Source organism: Brachyistius frenatus, unplaced genomic scaffold (genome assembly GCF_029030835.1).
Source record: "Brachyistius frenatus isolate BFR_SWC_R1_liver_20210118 unplaced genomic scaffold, ASM2903083v1 Contig_24, whole genome shotgun sequence".
In the NCBI taxonomy this organism is placed as follows: domain Eukaryota; kingdom Metazoa; phylum Chordata; class Actinopteri; family Embiotocidae; genus Brachyistius; species Brachyistius frenatus.
Window position 1 is genome coordinate 3765565 of NW_027210623.1, and position 15910 is coordinate 3781474.

Here is a 15910-nt window from a genome sequence, read left to right on the forward strand (position 1 = left end):
GACGTGTTTTGTTGGGTCACAGTAACCTTTGACCACCAAATTCTGATGAATTCATCCTTGAGTTATGTGAACATTTGTGCCAAATTTGAAGAAACTCCTCCATAGTTTTGCTGAGATGTTGCATTTACAAGAATGGGATGGACAGATGAGATGGATTTGAGGACACAGTAACTTTGATCCTTGACTCCCAAAATCGAATCAGTTAATCCTTAGGACCGAGTGAACTTTTGTACCAAGTTTGAAGAAATTCCCTCAAAGTTTTCTTGAGGTATCGCGTTCACAAGATGGTTCCATCTTTACTGGGGGGTGAAAAAACAAAACATCTTACTCAAAGTGATCAAACTTGAATTAAACAAAAGGATCTTTTCCCTGTGAAACCACAATAAGCTGCAGCTGTAACAGTTAGACTTCAAAGGATAAAACATTTTTGTAGTTTTATTAATTACTTAAAACAACTTTATGTTGTCCTGACAAGTACCTTTTGTGGTGATATGAGTAGTGATTGTTCTCTAAGTAGCCAAGACTCAAGTAGACTCAAGCATCAACTTGTTTCAATGCACACGGCCTTGAAAAAGCTTCAGGAAGGAGGTTACATGTTACATTGATAAACAGTTACTGCTGGTACCAATTGCTGCTAATTAACCAAATAGTAGTTGTTAAGGAAAATATTCATTAAGTCTCCTGCAGCCACATTTTAGTTACCAGCCTTGGCATTTCAAACAGTGAGTCGTTGCCTCAATTTTGCGCATGCACGCACACAAACCACTGAATCAAAGAGCCTGTGAGTGTGCAGAGGGACTTGACAAGAAATCATTTAAAAAACAAAACAAAAACAAAAAAAACGACAATAAAAATAAGGGAAAATGAAAACATGAAGCCAAGTTTCTGTTTGACTTAACACCTAAATGTGCTTAAACATGAAACAAAAGATAAAACAAATCACCATACACAATGTTTTAGGGTCGGTGAATGAACATAAAGTTGGTTGATCTTGTGCTCTTTGGCAGATGAGCGCTGGCCCTCACTAGCAGCAGAACATGGGACCAAACGAGCCACGTCATGAGCACTTATTTCTCTGCCAGCCGTTCTGCTCTCTGCCTCTCTGCCCTTTCTTCTACCTCCTTGCATTTCTGCTCATCTCTTTCTGTAGTTTTGTGTTTTTCCTCAGCGTTTTTGCCAAAGGCTGTCAGGTTAAAAACTCCAAGCAGGCTACAAAGATTATTGTATCCCCTACTTTTCCTTTCTTTTTTTCTATTGCCATTCAGTCTGTGTGTGCTGGCCCTCTTCTCTTAAGGGAATCTTTTTATCTTACCATCAAACTCTTATCAATACTGCAATACTGCACAACTAGCATGGGTATATACCATAGAGTGCATGTTTGTCTAAACACATAATTCTGTCTCTGCTCTACCCATTTCCAAACATGGTGAGTCTTTTCCAATGTGATGCAGCAGATCGGTGGACAACATTACTATAAAGGGGGGCAAATGAGAGAATGAAGACACACTGTTCTTTTTCTTAAAAACTGGCATATTTTATTCACCGTATTAGGTGGGCAGACTTAGTTCCCCTTGACAGAAGAAACAGTTTCCTGAAATGCATGAATGGCTGATATTAACAAGGAACGCTCATCTGGCACTCCATTAACTCAGCTTAATGCAACAGCTCGGTCAGACCATGAGACAGTGAGGCCATATAGGGCACCTCTCTTTCAAGTCTTTCATACTTCTTTTCTTGGAGTGGAACACTTTACTGAGGTAATACCAGGGGCACATTCAAGATTCATTTCCTATTACTGTGGATTAAGTACATTATAGCCTCCATTTATTCTTATTTTGTTCTCTTGGCAAATGTTCAGAATTGTAACAGGAATAGCAAGTACGGTCCCGTACTTCCTAATCGACACTATAAAATCTTGGCCAACATAATATGTTCCTACAGCCTGACAGATTTTACTGAAAAAAACCCATCTTGGCTCAGTAACAGTTGTGAAAACCTTATATTAGGCTACCTGAAGATAACGTGGAAATGCCTGAATTCAATAGAATTTCAGAAACATACCCTAAAACACACCAGACAGCCCCAGTCTAAATCAACAAAGCTGGAAGTTCAATTTACGGTGAACCCATAAAATAATTCTGCAATGACAAAAATCCATCACCTTCAGTTCAAGCCATTTGACCTGCAGTCTGTTTTTGAGCTGCCCAAAGTTACAATTTGGAATGCAAGACAATTCTTGAACCCACCTTCTTTAATAGAGTGACTGTCCTGAAGAAAACCTCCTCCTCCAAGGGATAAAGGGAGAGATTGCAGCTGCTTCGCTGACGCATGGTTTCTTTGCAAATGACCGATTCAAAAATAATTTGGGCTGATTTCTAACCTTTGATTTAGAAATATTTGGATTACTCTGATGCAAACTACTACTACTAAAAAAATAATGTTTAAATATTGTTGGTCAGCAACTAGAGGGGACAAGGCACAGAGGTCAACGAGGTAAGACCAATGCCCCTTCATGCCTGCTGACAGTGCTGTTTCTGCAAGATACATTTTCAAAATATCGAGTCCCTTAAAGCTGGTGACAACCCTATGTAAATTTAGCCTAAACATGACATCAAATAATCTGTTGTGGTTGTGTTGTCAGTATGTGAGGTGTTAAAGGCAAAACAAAAAAGAAGAAAATCAAATAAAAAGGGTAGATGTTCATATAAAGGACAAGACAGTTTAAGGAGCCATCTTAAGTAACCAAGGCACAGGTGAAGGACATTGAGTTAAATAGGTCTGCTCTACCTGCAAGTAACCTGCAAAGAAAAACAAAAAACAAAACACAAGACAGCAGAACAGAGGCTGTCACACTAATACTACACATCCTACAACTAATCCCGCCAACATACACAGTTCCCATTCTAACAGTCAGAGAAGAACATAACACATAACTAAGTAAATAAGGAAACTAACTGGATGACGTGCACTGGGATTAGAAGCACACCCATAATCCCACAGTTCCTGTACACAATCGAGCGGCTAGATGTGTTCTGTACACCTGAATATCTGAGGTGTAGGTCATAAATAGTAGCCAGATAACTTTAGAATACAATAACCTATGTTTAGGTCAATTGTGGCTCCCTGTGTCCTGATAAGGACCTCCAGCTTTACAATTACAAGCACAGGATTGGATATTAGTCTTTAATTATCCTACAAATTGGAAAATATTAATTTATCCAAAGTCTGATTCCCACGAATTGTTGACTTTCTGCTAAAACAAGAACACAACACTGCAGGCTGTTCACTTTAAAAACACTCCTCTTTATTAGTAGGACATTTTAAAAGAGACTAAATTAAACCCAAACTGGCTCTGCTGCAGATGCAGCTGCATCAAACTGGCCCAGGTGTGTTTAATTAACTAAAAACTCAATTTCCTCTCGTGTGTGGCTCCGACCCATTAAATAGACCTTTCTTCATGGCAGACATTTTGACTTGTCATTGTAGAGAAAGCACATGTGAATCAATGATGGCTGCATCCCACTTAGAAAAAAAAATCCTGTTTTTGTTCATGTTGGTTCACTGTCATGGTTTACTGCTTTTCTTTTGCACACATCTTCAAGCCAGACTTACGCAGTCAGTGACAACCCAGCGTTATATACATAATTCTAAACAAAATCAACATATCAAAGCATAGTCAGAAATAATATTCCAAATCACTGAAAAAACAACTAAATATTGAATCAAGCATAAATAGAATACAAATATGATTCTAAGTGTACGGCAGCAAAAGGCATAACGGAAGGAGAATTGAAAACCAAGTGTAAAATCAAAATGAATCTGTTTAGTGTGACCTTTGGAAAGTCAAAATCACCGTCAAGAGTCGACAAGCACAAGGAATCCACAAAATTAACATATTACTTTTGACAATGTCTTTATATATTAGTTTTGAAATTGTTAGGAAATGCTGCTCATTGAGTTAAGGGCATCTGAGTTTGCGTAAGAATGAAAAAAAACAAAAAAACAGTAAGAAGCAGAAATTATGACCTTTAGGGAGCAAACTAAGATCAACAAACCAATCTGAGTGATCAGAGCGAAAGATATAACGCTTTGTTATATCTATGTTTCTCGGTTTCTAGTTAGATAAAATATGGCCTTGGGACTTCTGACATGACTTATCAGTCTGCAAATTAAAATACTAATTATGTTCTCCTTTGCCAGTTCTGCTGTCATTTCTTTGAGGCTCCATGTAGCTCTGTTCCATATCAGCCCGGAGAGAGTCAATTGGGAAACAGTCGAGTCAGTCGAGAGAAAGAAGAGTCAGTGGTCTGTATATCCAACGAGGTCTTTGAAAACTGACACTGAGGAGCCAGATGACCTTGTTGTCAGCCAACCAGAGAATATTATTTCATTACAAATTCTCTACTTGTTAGTTAGGTTTTTTTTTAGAAGTTTATTTGCTGCTCTAATTAAACACACACAGGCATGAAGTGCATCATTTTGGAAGAGAACCAGTTTAACAGTTGGTTTGAGAGAAAATCATCGCTCCAAGGAATAACTGGTTGTTATGAAGTTGTTAACTTTCCAGTGTAATACACACATAATTTTGTCAAATTAATTGAGGGTTGCTTGAGAAGTTTGTCTTCACAGTTTGGGGTCTAACCATAGACGCTGATTTTTGTTTGATGTTTGGTGCTGAGGATCATTTAAAGGCAAGAATTCGGAGTCGAGGAAGTTGTTTTTGTTTTTGTGTTTGTATGTGTCGATGGGGGACCTGTAGGAGGTGAGGATGATTAGCGTCCAACTTAAATGGCCTGACTTACATTGTGCATAAACTACTTTTATAAGAGGAATTTAGTGAACGTTTAATCATTTTCATATTTTAATGTTTTACATAACATTATATAGCATAGTTTCCTCTCATCAGTGTCATCGGCTTAGAATAATGTATAAACAACCAAATATTAGTATAAGATTAACAGGTTTTTGTATAAAACCTTGTTGATGAACATTTTGGAAAAAGAAGAAAACAAGCAGATAATTGGAGAAGAAAACATTTATATTACATTATGCCGGACTGAGACCAGTGTAGGTGCTACAGTTGTGCAAAATTTATTCAACCCCAACAACCCCAATGAATAACAAGATAAGGTGTTTTTTTTTTATTGTCTCAAGTAATGCCAACTACAAACGTGCATCCATAATGTGTGCATGTAACATAGTATTACTGCTAGTTTAAAATTGATGTATTAAAACTCACCTGTTGCTGTGCAATATCACATCATGCAGTAAATCTTGATTTCCATTTCCATGCTTCTTTTTATTTTCCTTCACTCCAAGATACTGAAAAATTTTGCATTGAAGAATGCAGCCACAACAGGTTTGTCCTGGAACATTTCCAGTGTTCAACACAACACAATAGATCAACCAATCCAGAAAATAAGTTCAATGACTCATCAATTACACATCGAAACTGGCACCAAGTCAAGAGCAGCATTTCATATTTGCAGCATTCCTGGCCAGAAAGAAAATATTTCAACTTTGTTCAAAGCAATGAAGCACTCAACAGGTGCTGATGGTTTTATAGCTTTAAACCAAAACATTACAGACAATGGAAATATATAGAGCCTATGGTGACATTAAAGCTGGTATTTACATGAATTATATTCACGCAAACATCTAAATAATATTGGTCTGTGATACACAAGTATTTTAATGTTTGAGGAAACTTTAGATTGAAGAACACAGTCAGCCAACAACTCCCAAAAATGCAGTCCAAGGCACCCATTGAAATCTTGACACTGATGCCAGTTTTTTCTTTTTTATCTTTATTTTCTTTTAAATCAAGGTGGGTACGTGTCAGAGTCGCATTTCACCTCACCCAAGCATGAAAAGAAAGGTGTCTATGTTTAGGCATCAAAAACTACGGGGGTCGGGACAGGAGAAGATCATGGTTTGGGTTTAAAATTTTAAAAAATTACGTATGTAACATTACGCATGTCAAGTAAGTTACTTAACGTACATTACATAAGTCAAGTACATTAAGTTTTGTAAGTAACTGACCTCACTTAAAAGATCTTCGCGTTGACTTTTGCTTTCTTACGGACTCGAACACCGGCTGTTTGTTTGCAAGTGATGTGTTTTTTCCATCCAACAAACTGTGATCTCCTCCCAACGCAAACTCTCTTTGTACTCACTTTGGACTGGTTATACCTGTGTGTATATTTCACGCATAGGGAGGGCAAAACGTGACACTGACACGGTTTCCTTTAGCGGACTAACGGGTGTATTACACGCTGTGTTGTGATGGGCTTTCTAAATACTTTACAGTTGTTCCCTTGGAACTCATAAAAGTACCAAAGAAGAAGCCAAAATGCACATTATTAACACTGAGTGATAGCATAAAGTATACTGGTCCAAAAATCCTTTGAACATTGCTACATTGTAAGTGAGTGGGTCATGCTTACTGTCACTGTCAGAGCACACTCTAAAGACTGTAAATGATGGCTTTGGAAAAAACAGTTTGTTTCCAAAATACTGAAAAATGCAAAAACATACTGGAGTAATATGTTTTTAGCCATGGGAACAGAAACAACATTATCAAAATGAGTTGCCTTTGGGACGGGATGGGATATAAACACAGTGGCAGGGAAGGACAGTATTATTGTTAGCAATTGTGGGAAAAAATAAGTTGCTCAGAAATAAATTGCTGCACTTAATTCCCTGGAAGCTCCTCTGTGTTTTGCTGGGATGAAACTGGATGAAACTGAGAGAAAAATAGGGACGAAGGAATAAAGGAAATTAGTAACATAATCCACACCAGGATCAGAAAAGTACGATTGGATTATATTTTGTTGCATCACAGCAACCGAAAGATGTTTTAGATCAAAGGCTGTGATTTTCAGCGGGAGAATATGGCGATGCATTATTGAAGATTGAACAAAGTGTATGTGTGTGTGTATGTGTGTGTGTGTGTGTGTGTGTGTGTGTGTGTGTGTGTGTGTGTGTGTGTGTGTGTGTGTGTGTGTGTGTGTGTGTGTGTGTGTGTGTGTGTGTGTGTGTGTGTGTGTGTGTGTGTGTGTGTGTACGGGGTGTGGGAGGGGGGTCGTATTTGATGTCATAACTTGAGAAATGTAGCCTCCACTATTCAGCAGACCTGTGTAACCTGACCTGCGCCTCTCATTGTGTCTTTATTTGTTTGATTTCAAGGCAGGGACATTACAATAAAGCCAATCTGGAAATGGGATCGGCCTGTGACTGATGGTAATTACTTGCTGTCTACACCATTAAGAATTTAATGTAATTTCAGATAGACTTTCCTGGAAGGAGGCGGTGGGGGAGACGGGGAGGGAGAGAGATAGAGTGAGAAGGAAAGACAGAGAGGTCGCAGGGGCAACAGTTGAGCTCTATAGTCGGTACTGTATGTCTTTATATCGCTCAGTGAAGAAAAACATCTGTAAAATGGATGAATATATACAGCGGATTAATAAATAAATTGGAAACAAGCTTGATTTACCAAAATGCACCCCAATGTATAATCCTTGTCATAACACATCATGAGTATTATTATTTTTATTATTATTTTATTATTATTTTTAATAAGATGCATATTCTACTAAGTACAGAGAACTAATCTCCCTGGGTCACAATGAGTTCAAGAACCTGATTTAAGAAAGGTCACCCATTCAAAGCCCATTCTGAAGATGCAGAACTGTCAGCAGGATTACTGCTGGAGGTGATCAGTCATGTAGAAAAGCTGCGGACGGTCTCGGTCTGGGTGACGCCCCTTTCCAGCTGTTTTCAGTCATGTAAAACCCACAGCAGGATTCATGTAATGAGACGGAGATATCTAAATGACCCCCGTGAAGGTTAAAAACAATTAAAGTGAAGGTTAAAAGGTCCTTTGAAAGGATCATGTTGGACAGACAAACATATGGATCAAATTGCTATTTGACACTGTACAGTAGGATCTTGATCTGCTGACTGCAAAACAAATTGCAAAGGCTGCTGACACAAGCAGCAGGAATTTTATATCCTAGCCGAATGTAGATTTTTCAGCTTTAACCACCATTCAATGGCCGACCAGAAATATCATAATTAGGTTCAAGTTTTCACTTTTCAACAAACGGTATCTCAACCTGTACTTGACGGACTGACACAAACATTAGTAAATACATTCATGATTCCCAGACTTTGCAAACTTGACACTACGATGTTAATGAGGGGAATATCTCAGAGACTGTTGGATAGAAGCCGATTAAATTTTATGCACACTTTCAGGATCAATTGTGCCAACTTTGGTGAGCCCTGATTTTTCTTCATTAGTCCTTATTTTAATTTGGTCAACAATCTGAATCAGCCCGTTGTTATTCTCCGAGCATCAAATGCTGCCGTTTTGTCAAAGCCATGAGGCAGAAGGTGCCCTTTGGCATCGTGATCACCCGTATCGAAGAAGGAGGTAATGTAACTCTGACAAAGTCCATATCAGTATTAAATCAGGGATGGTTGGACTTTTAACTTGGAGACTTGCGAGTCCACAAGAAAGAAAATGTCTGTACACACTTCTCATTGTAAGTAAGTTTCCTACATAGTGTAGCATCTTTAACCCACGTAATGCACGTAAAGTAACTTATTCAATATACATAAAGTAATTTATGGAGCGTTACTTGCCTAAAATTACTTCTTGTAACACCAAACCACAATCTTTTCCTAATCCTAATTATGTAGTTTTGGTGCCTAAACCTCAACAAACTGGGACCACGTCACATTTAACCCAAACATGATCTTTTTTTTTTTTTTTTTAACCCTTACCACGTTTGTTTGTTGCCTAAAGCTGTGGAGCTCGACCCTTTTGTGCCGAAGGGTCCCTTGTGTGTATCTCTGACGAAACGGCAGTATTTGACACCCCGGGATGAGAAGGAGTTGGGTGAATATGCCTGCTACACATCAACATGGTAACACTGTCATTGTGAGCTTGTTAACATTTTGATGCTAACATTTAGCTCAAGTACCGTATCACACAGCTGCCAGGAGGCAGCAGACTCTCTCTTAGTCACATTCAGTATTTTTCTCAGCATGTAGAATTAACTCACGAGAACAGCAGGTATATTGAACCATAAAGTATTCCTGTTACTTTGTTTCAACCTTAGTGTATCAAAAATACAGAGACTGTTTAAATCGCTAATATAAAGAGGATTAGTTCAAAGAGCACAAAAAAACATTCCAGGAAATATGATGTCATGATCAAACCTTACCACATATTAACCAGAACCTCTGTTTGTTATTGCACACAGGAGCATACTGTATATCATCACAGCAGCTGGGCTTAAGCCATAATAGGCCGAAAGGGCTTGTACGATATTTCCTGTCTCAGCGCACTGAGGGGAGATGACTAATTGAATGAGTCGGAGTGGGTGAGAGAGAAATGAGATACAGTGAAATAAGACCTCCATTGTTATTGCTGCAATTTATCATATGCTGTAAATGTTTGCTCAGTGTAAAAAAACAAACACAAAACTGCAAAAACGGTCTAAAATTCTGTGTCACTTGGCTGCAAACAACTAGCGGCTGTGCAGCTGGCTTACATGTATTTATTGTAGACAGATATGGAATGCATCACCAAGATATTGATTGGCTATTGATTCTGCTTGATAAATGATTGGATCGGATTATGACATAGTGTCTGGCTTCCCAAGGGTGTGCAGCATTTGAAAGTGTTCCCATATTTTATGAGAGGTTTTCTGGATACGTTCCTGCACAGCGAAAGCATTGCAAGAGCATCCACTAATATTTTAATCAAATTTAATTTAAAAAAAAGTCTGAAGTTTATGTCTAAATGAAACAGCTACACAGGTGCATACCTTCAAAGCAATTTTGTTTCCAATTAATTTAGTGAGGGACATCTTGGCCACCTCAAACTGATAAAAGCACAAACAAAAAGGATGAAAATAATGTAAAATTAAAGTGTCTCTCTCTCTCTCTCTCCATCTCTCTCTCCCTCCCTCCTTTCCTCCCTCCCAGACTCTCTCTCTCTCTCTCCCCCCTCTCTCCCTCCCTCCCTCCCTCCTTTCCTCCCTCCCTTTCGCTCTCTCTCGCTCTCTCTCCCTCCTTCTCTCTCTTTATTACATAAAGATTACATGCATTTCCTTCTTGTGATGCATTCTGAGTTATTTAGTTATGGTTACAGCACCATTATTATTACCTGTCTTGAAAGACATCATTGTGTGTATATCCAGTATGTGCATGCATATCATCTTTCAGCCTGTTTTTGTAATGCAAAGTTTGGCCAGAGGTGATTACCGAGGATTACACTGAGCTGATTGTAGCTGCTGATGTGCTCTGCGCTTACATGACGTGCTTCGGTCCCAAAAGGCTGCCAATAACTTAAGAAGCTGCCTGATGTGTGAATACATTTGCAGCACAGGTTTGTTTGCATGTTTGCTGTTTCATAAGAGCCAAACCCGGACAGGTTTCAGAAGCACATAACACAACAGAGTTCCTCACTTGGGAGTGTGCATTAGTTAATAGGAATACAAAGAGTCCTAAAAGCCTTTCTGTCAACACACACATTCGCAGCAAACATACAAACAAGCACAGGGCAGAGAAACAGCAGCTTTGTATATCAGAAGGTTTTTATAAGTTAATCTGTTGGAACAGAAAGTGTGAGAACTATTTTCACCATTTCCTGGATGATACAGACAAAGTTTTGATTGTACAAGGACAGTGATTGGCAATGTCACTCAAGAAAGGTGAGAAATGTTGATGTGATCCTCAAAGATTCGAGACAAGAAAAGCTCTGGCCCGGGTGAAACCTCTCTGGCTCTGCCCTACGCAGGTGATGACAACAACACCACAGGGTCTCTCGGGCTTTTGATCTTTAACTGTTTCATGTCGCTTGTATGACGCAAGCCAGACTGCAGCAGTTCATTTATATACCACATTTATTCTTGACTGAAAAAGTGATGATTGAAACTTAACTCGATTTGACAAACTTTAATGTGGAAAAAGCACTTAAATTTATTCCACATAAAGTTTCTCAATTATTATTTATTTTACACCTCACTTCTGAGGTATATTGGCTCACTCAATTTATTGTAATCCAAGGTATAGTCTTGCTTTCTTGCTGTGTTCTCAAACATAATCAATATGAAGGAAACTCCAGCACAGGATCAGTTAATCGCATTATGTTGTTGTCTGTTGTTCGGTGCATTAAACAACCTGCCAATCAATCTGAAATTAGTAGGTAGAATAGATGACCTTAAAACCCTAAGAAATATGACAGAGGCGTCTTATACACACTTTCCAAAGTAAGATGGGGGATATTCATACAGAATAAAATCCAATGTATTATAAAAATATAGAATCTTTAATAGTTACTTTGATTTTCTTTCACAAACACCTGCATGTTTCACAGACACAGTGAGAATTCCATGATTCCACAAAGGAGAGGGATGTATGTCAGTTAAAGCAGTTTTTTGACAAATAACTTTAAATCTAATTCCAATTGTTCAATGTGATGAAGATATGGGACTCATTGCTATTCTGAGATGTCCATTAAAAGTTGTACATGTGTGATCAGTAAGCCTGCACTTGCACTTTAATTTAGAAAATAAATAGATTTAGATTTCTTCCAAGTGAATTTACTTGTCCACGATATTTGTAATAAAGAGATGGAACTTTTCTAAAACAATATCAGGGAAAGAAGCATGTCACATGCGTCCATGTGTCTTTTTTCCATCTCATGCCAATGCAAAAGTTTTATATAAAGTTGTAAAACATTTTGTACATTATTTACATAGGACCTTAGTAATCTTTAATGAGTTGCTCCTGATGCTTTGTGAAAATGCTGTTGTTACTTTGATGCCAATTGTTTCATATTTGAATGACGTGTCATGCTTCGTAGATTTTATAGTGAGTGGATCCGTCGGCCATTTTTTATGACAGATGTTGGCATAGATCAAACCACAATGCAGGCATATTTCAGTAACAACAGTCATATGACAAATGCAAAAAGAGCAACATCATGTAAGAGCTATATTTCTTACAACGAGCTTTGTAAACATTCATGTAAACAGTGGAGGTTTTTGGACGTGTGGACAACTGAACTTCAGATGTTTGAGATCTGCCTGAGCTTTCTGTTCACAACATCATTTTTCATTTTTAAAGGTATTTCCACCTCTGATCTTTTCTTCCTGTTCTTTTTAAATCTCTTACAGCATATGTAAGATGTAAGTGTGACAACGAGGAAGAAGAGCCCCAGACATGTCGCTGAGAGAGCGATGAGGACAGGCCGACAGGGGAACAGCTCGTACCTCTCAGGCCCATCTGTCAGCTGGCCGATGTACCAGGGCTTCTCCTCCACCTCTATTACAGCCTCTCTGGTGAGCAGACTTTGGATGTAACTCTCGTTACTCACTGTTTCATTGACAAAGAAGTTCACCATGACTGTTGAGTAGAGCGGTTCAGGCTGACCGTGATCACTGACCTTCACCAGAAGGCTGTAGAGGCCCCGGTTGCTGAGCTCCCTCTTTAATGTGATATTTCCTGTTTCTGGGTCAATGGCAAATGAGCCCTGCTCACCACCTTTCCTTTTAATGATACTGTAGGCAATCACAGCGTTCATGCCCGTGTCTTTATCCACAGCGTACACCTCTGTGATCGATGTTCCTGGGACAGTATTGGGTAGCACTAGCATGTACGACTGATTGGACTGGGGGAAAAGGACAATTGGGGGGTTGTCATTTACATCCAACAGCAACACGGTCACCATGGTAACAGAAGAGAGCGCGGGCTCCCCACCATCAGCAGCCTCAATCCACAGCTGGTATGTCCCTTGTTGCTCGCGGTCCAGCGACGTCTTGGCCCTCAACGCCCCTCGGCCTGTGTCTATCATGAAGATGTCGCTGCCGTTGAGGATGGAAAGGGCCACCCAGCCGTTTTCCCCAGCGTCGGCATCCGTCACGGAGAGGACCCCGATCTCACCATACCCTGGGAAGTTCTCGGGCACAAAGAACGTAAAGTCCTTGTTGATGAAACGTGGACTGTTGTCATTGCGGTCTTGCACGGTCACCACCACCGTTGCGATGGACTCCCTCCTGGGCGTCCCCTGATCCACTGCTCTCACTATGAACCGATACGTCTCTTTCTCCTCCCGGTCCAGCGAAGTGGCCACAGTAAGGACACCTGTCACACGATCCACGATGAAGATCCCAGGGGTGTCACCTCCAAGGAGGTAGACGACTTCCCCTCGGCTTTCGCTGTCCTGGTCTGAGGCTTGGAGCTGGGCCAGAAAGGTGTTTGGCAGGTTGTTTTCCTCAACTGATATTTCCACCAAAGACTGCTGAAACACAGGTGCGTTGTCATTCTCATCCAAAACCTGCACCTTGAGGAAGGTCTTGATGACCAGCCCTCGACTATTCTTAGCAACCACTATTAGCTCATACTCCTGTGTACTCTCAAAGTCCAAAGGCTCTGTCGTCTCCAGCAGGTATTCGTTCTTGAACAGCTGATAGGGGAGAAGCCTGAAGGGGCCAGGTCCCTCCAAATGACAGTCCACCCTCTGGTTTATATCGATGTTTTTAACAGTAAAAAAAGCGATCGGAGAAAAGGCTGGCTCGGACTCCTTTATCGTCACCACCCCATCCTTTTCTGGCGTGATGTACCGGGGTATGACAGCAGGGGGTCCAGTGACAACTTTGATGATATGGACAGACACAGTGGCAACAGCAGGAATACAACCAGGTCCATTAGCCAGAACGGTGAGTTTGTAAAACGTGGCGGTGCCAGTGTCGATTTTCCCTGCTAGCTTGATCATCCCTGTGATTCTGTCCAAATGGAACAAGCTCCTGGTGTCCCTTGGCACGCGTTCACTGTAAGCATAGCTGATCTGAGCATTAGCACCAAGGTCAGGGTCAAAAGCATATAGACGTGCCAAATGGGCCCCTTTGGTGGTATTCCCATGCACAGTGACATTAATTTGTGACTCCGTGAATTGGGGACAGTTATCGTTCACATCTGTGATGACAATTTTTAAAGTAGCCGCGCCGAGTAGCGGAGGGATCCCTCCGTCCTCTGCAATGATATCTGTGAGGTATTCAGCCTGTGTCTCTCGATCCAAAGCCTCCGTCACAATGAGGAATGGTGTCAACTCACCCCCCTCATTCTCCTCAACATCCAATGTGAACACGCCAAAGTCGTTCACCAGCCAGTAGGTCTGCACTCCGTGATGACTCAGGTCTGGGTCAACCGCAGACTGCTCCACTGCATAGCGAGCATTGATTGGTGCGTTTTCTGGGACGGACAAACAAATCTCATCCATGGGGAACTTTGGCCTGTTGTCGTTCACATCCTCGATTAGGATCTTAACTTTGATGAGCTGAAAGTACTGCTGAGGCAGCACAAACACATCCAGTGAGAGGACACATCCCTGTCCCTCCGGGCTATCGGGACAGAGGGTCTCCCTGTCAATCTCTGTCGCAGATGTGTAAAGCTCCCCGGTGGTGTTATTTAGGTTGACATACTGTTCACTGACCTTCTTTTGCGGGAGATTGAATATAAAGGGCGGCTCAGCAGTGAAATCCAAATTTAAGTCTACTCCAATGGCCCCTATGAAGGTACCCCTGGGTAATCCCTCCTTTATCTTATAAATGAGCTCTTTTGCTTGACTGAAATTTGCAAAACAGGACAGGGGGGTGGTGTAAAGGAAGAGGATGCACAGTCCCTGCAAAGCAAAAATAATTAAAGGTAATACAGTTTGATAAAAGCAGCAGAAAAGATACAGATTTGCAAAATGAGGTATTTCTGATGATGACAATTTATATTTTGTTTTATTATCAGCTCCTGAGCTCTTTAGACACCTTCAAAAATGATTTAAACTGCAACTATGACACTTTACTCCCATAACTGATCATTTAAGGATGTTTTTAAATCAATCCATCAAATTAGATGTGTTAGGAGGTTTATTTGCACAAGTTTAAACAGGATATGAGAATAAAAGCAGTGTAGTGAAGATGAATAGGGGCCTAGTCATTACTCTGCCTTAATAATATGAACAAATATATAATTCACAATATCAATAAGTACTTGTAGCTGTGTTGTAATGAATTCTGTCCTGTAAAGCAAATTATCATAAAACTTACCCATATTTTTCCTCTTTTGCTAAGGCTGAGGTGTCTGCTGTTGAACATGTTTATATCCTAGTCCAGCACTTTCCATTTATAGCAGGAAGAGTGGCAGCCTAAGTAACCCAGGCATTTTGAGTGTAGAGCTGAGGAGACCTCTGCTAAGTGCTATGCCTTATTTCTATCTGACTTGAACAAGTCATTCATCCCAGCGCTGGTTCAGGACACTCCCACCGTATGCAAATCAGTCCTTCAGGCGAGCCAATGAGGAGGTCTCCTTGAGTTCACAGATTCCTTTTTCATGCACTCTATCAAAGCACATCGACACACACCTGCACTTCCTACGCACACCCATGTTGTCACAAGCAGCTGCATACCTTATATGCCTGTGGCAGAGTGAAAGCACATGATTACCAACTGAGTTTATAATGACATGAGGGACTAAGCAAGATGTAAAATATCCACAGCCACAGAGATTACTATAATCCAGGAGTAGTTAAAAAACACTGCACATGAAAAAAGACTGTACAGAATGATTTAAAGCAAACGGAAAATGATATACTGATGATGTGTAATGTTTCTTGCAATTCCTGAGCTTTGACCTTGGATTTTCTAAATATGTTTATAGTTAAACAGAAAGGGAGAAAGATGGATAGATTAATAGATATGTGGACAGATCATTTGCAATCATTGCAACCGTAACAAAACCGTGAAATTAATTCATGTTTGGCTTCTTAATATGTGCTGCATGTGCATGAAATCAATGCAGAAGGTATGAAAATATCCTAATCAAAGCCAGCAGAGAGGTGATC

The 15910-nt window shown here is 40.1% G+C and overlaps 2 protein-coding genes across 2 annotated transcripts in view; one reads left to right on the plus strand and one right to left on the minus strand.

Annotated features, from left to right (window-relative positions):
- The window catches only part of tdrd3 (tudor domain containing 3), a 34114-nt gene extending 21842 nt beyond the window's left edge, over positions 1–12272 (plus strand). The window contains exon 14 of the mRNA XM_069697801.1: positions 12195–12272. The gene's annotated coding sequence lies outside the window, so the exon portion shown is untranslated. The remainder of the gene's footprint in view (positions 1–12194) is intronic.
- On the minus strand, positions 12059–15246 carry pcdh20 (protocadherin 20). Its single transcript, XM_069697798.1, has 2 exons — positions 15117–15246; positions 12059–14698 (listed from the first exon to the last, which is right to left on the minus strand). Exons 1-2 carry the CDS (start codon positions 15162–15164, stop codon positions 12086–12088), a joined length of 2661 nt encoding a protein of 886 aa, XP_069553899.1. The 5' UTR covers positions 15165–15246; the 3' UTR covers positions 12059–12085.
- Positions 15247–15910: the final 664 nt, after the last annotated feature.

Excerpts from the sequence above, each read along its gene's own strand:
- pcdh20 (XM_069697798.1), bottom strand. The coding sequence starts at position 15,164 with ATGTTCAACAGCAGACACCTCAGCCTTAGCAAAAGAGGAAAAATATGG. Across the intron at positions 14,699-15,116 it reads GCAAAAGAGGAAAAATATGG|GGACTGTGCATCCTCTTCCT; the intron begins GTAAGTTTTATG and ends TTTGCTTTGCAG.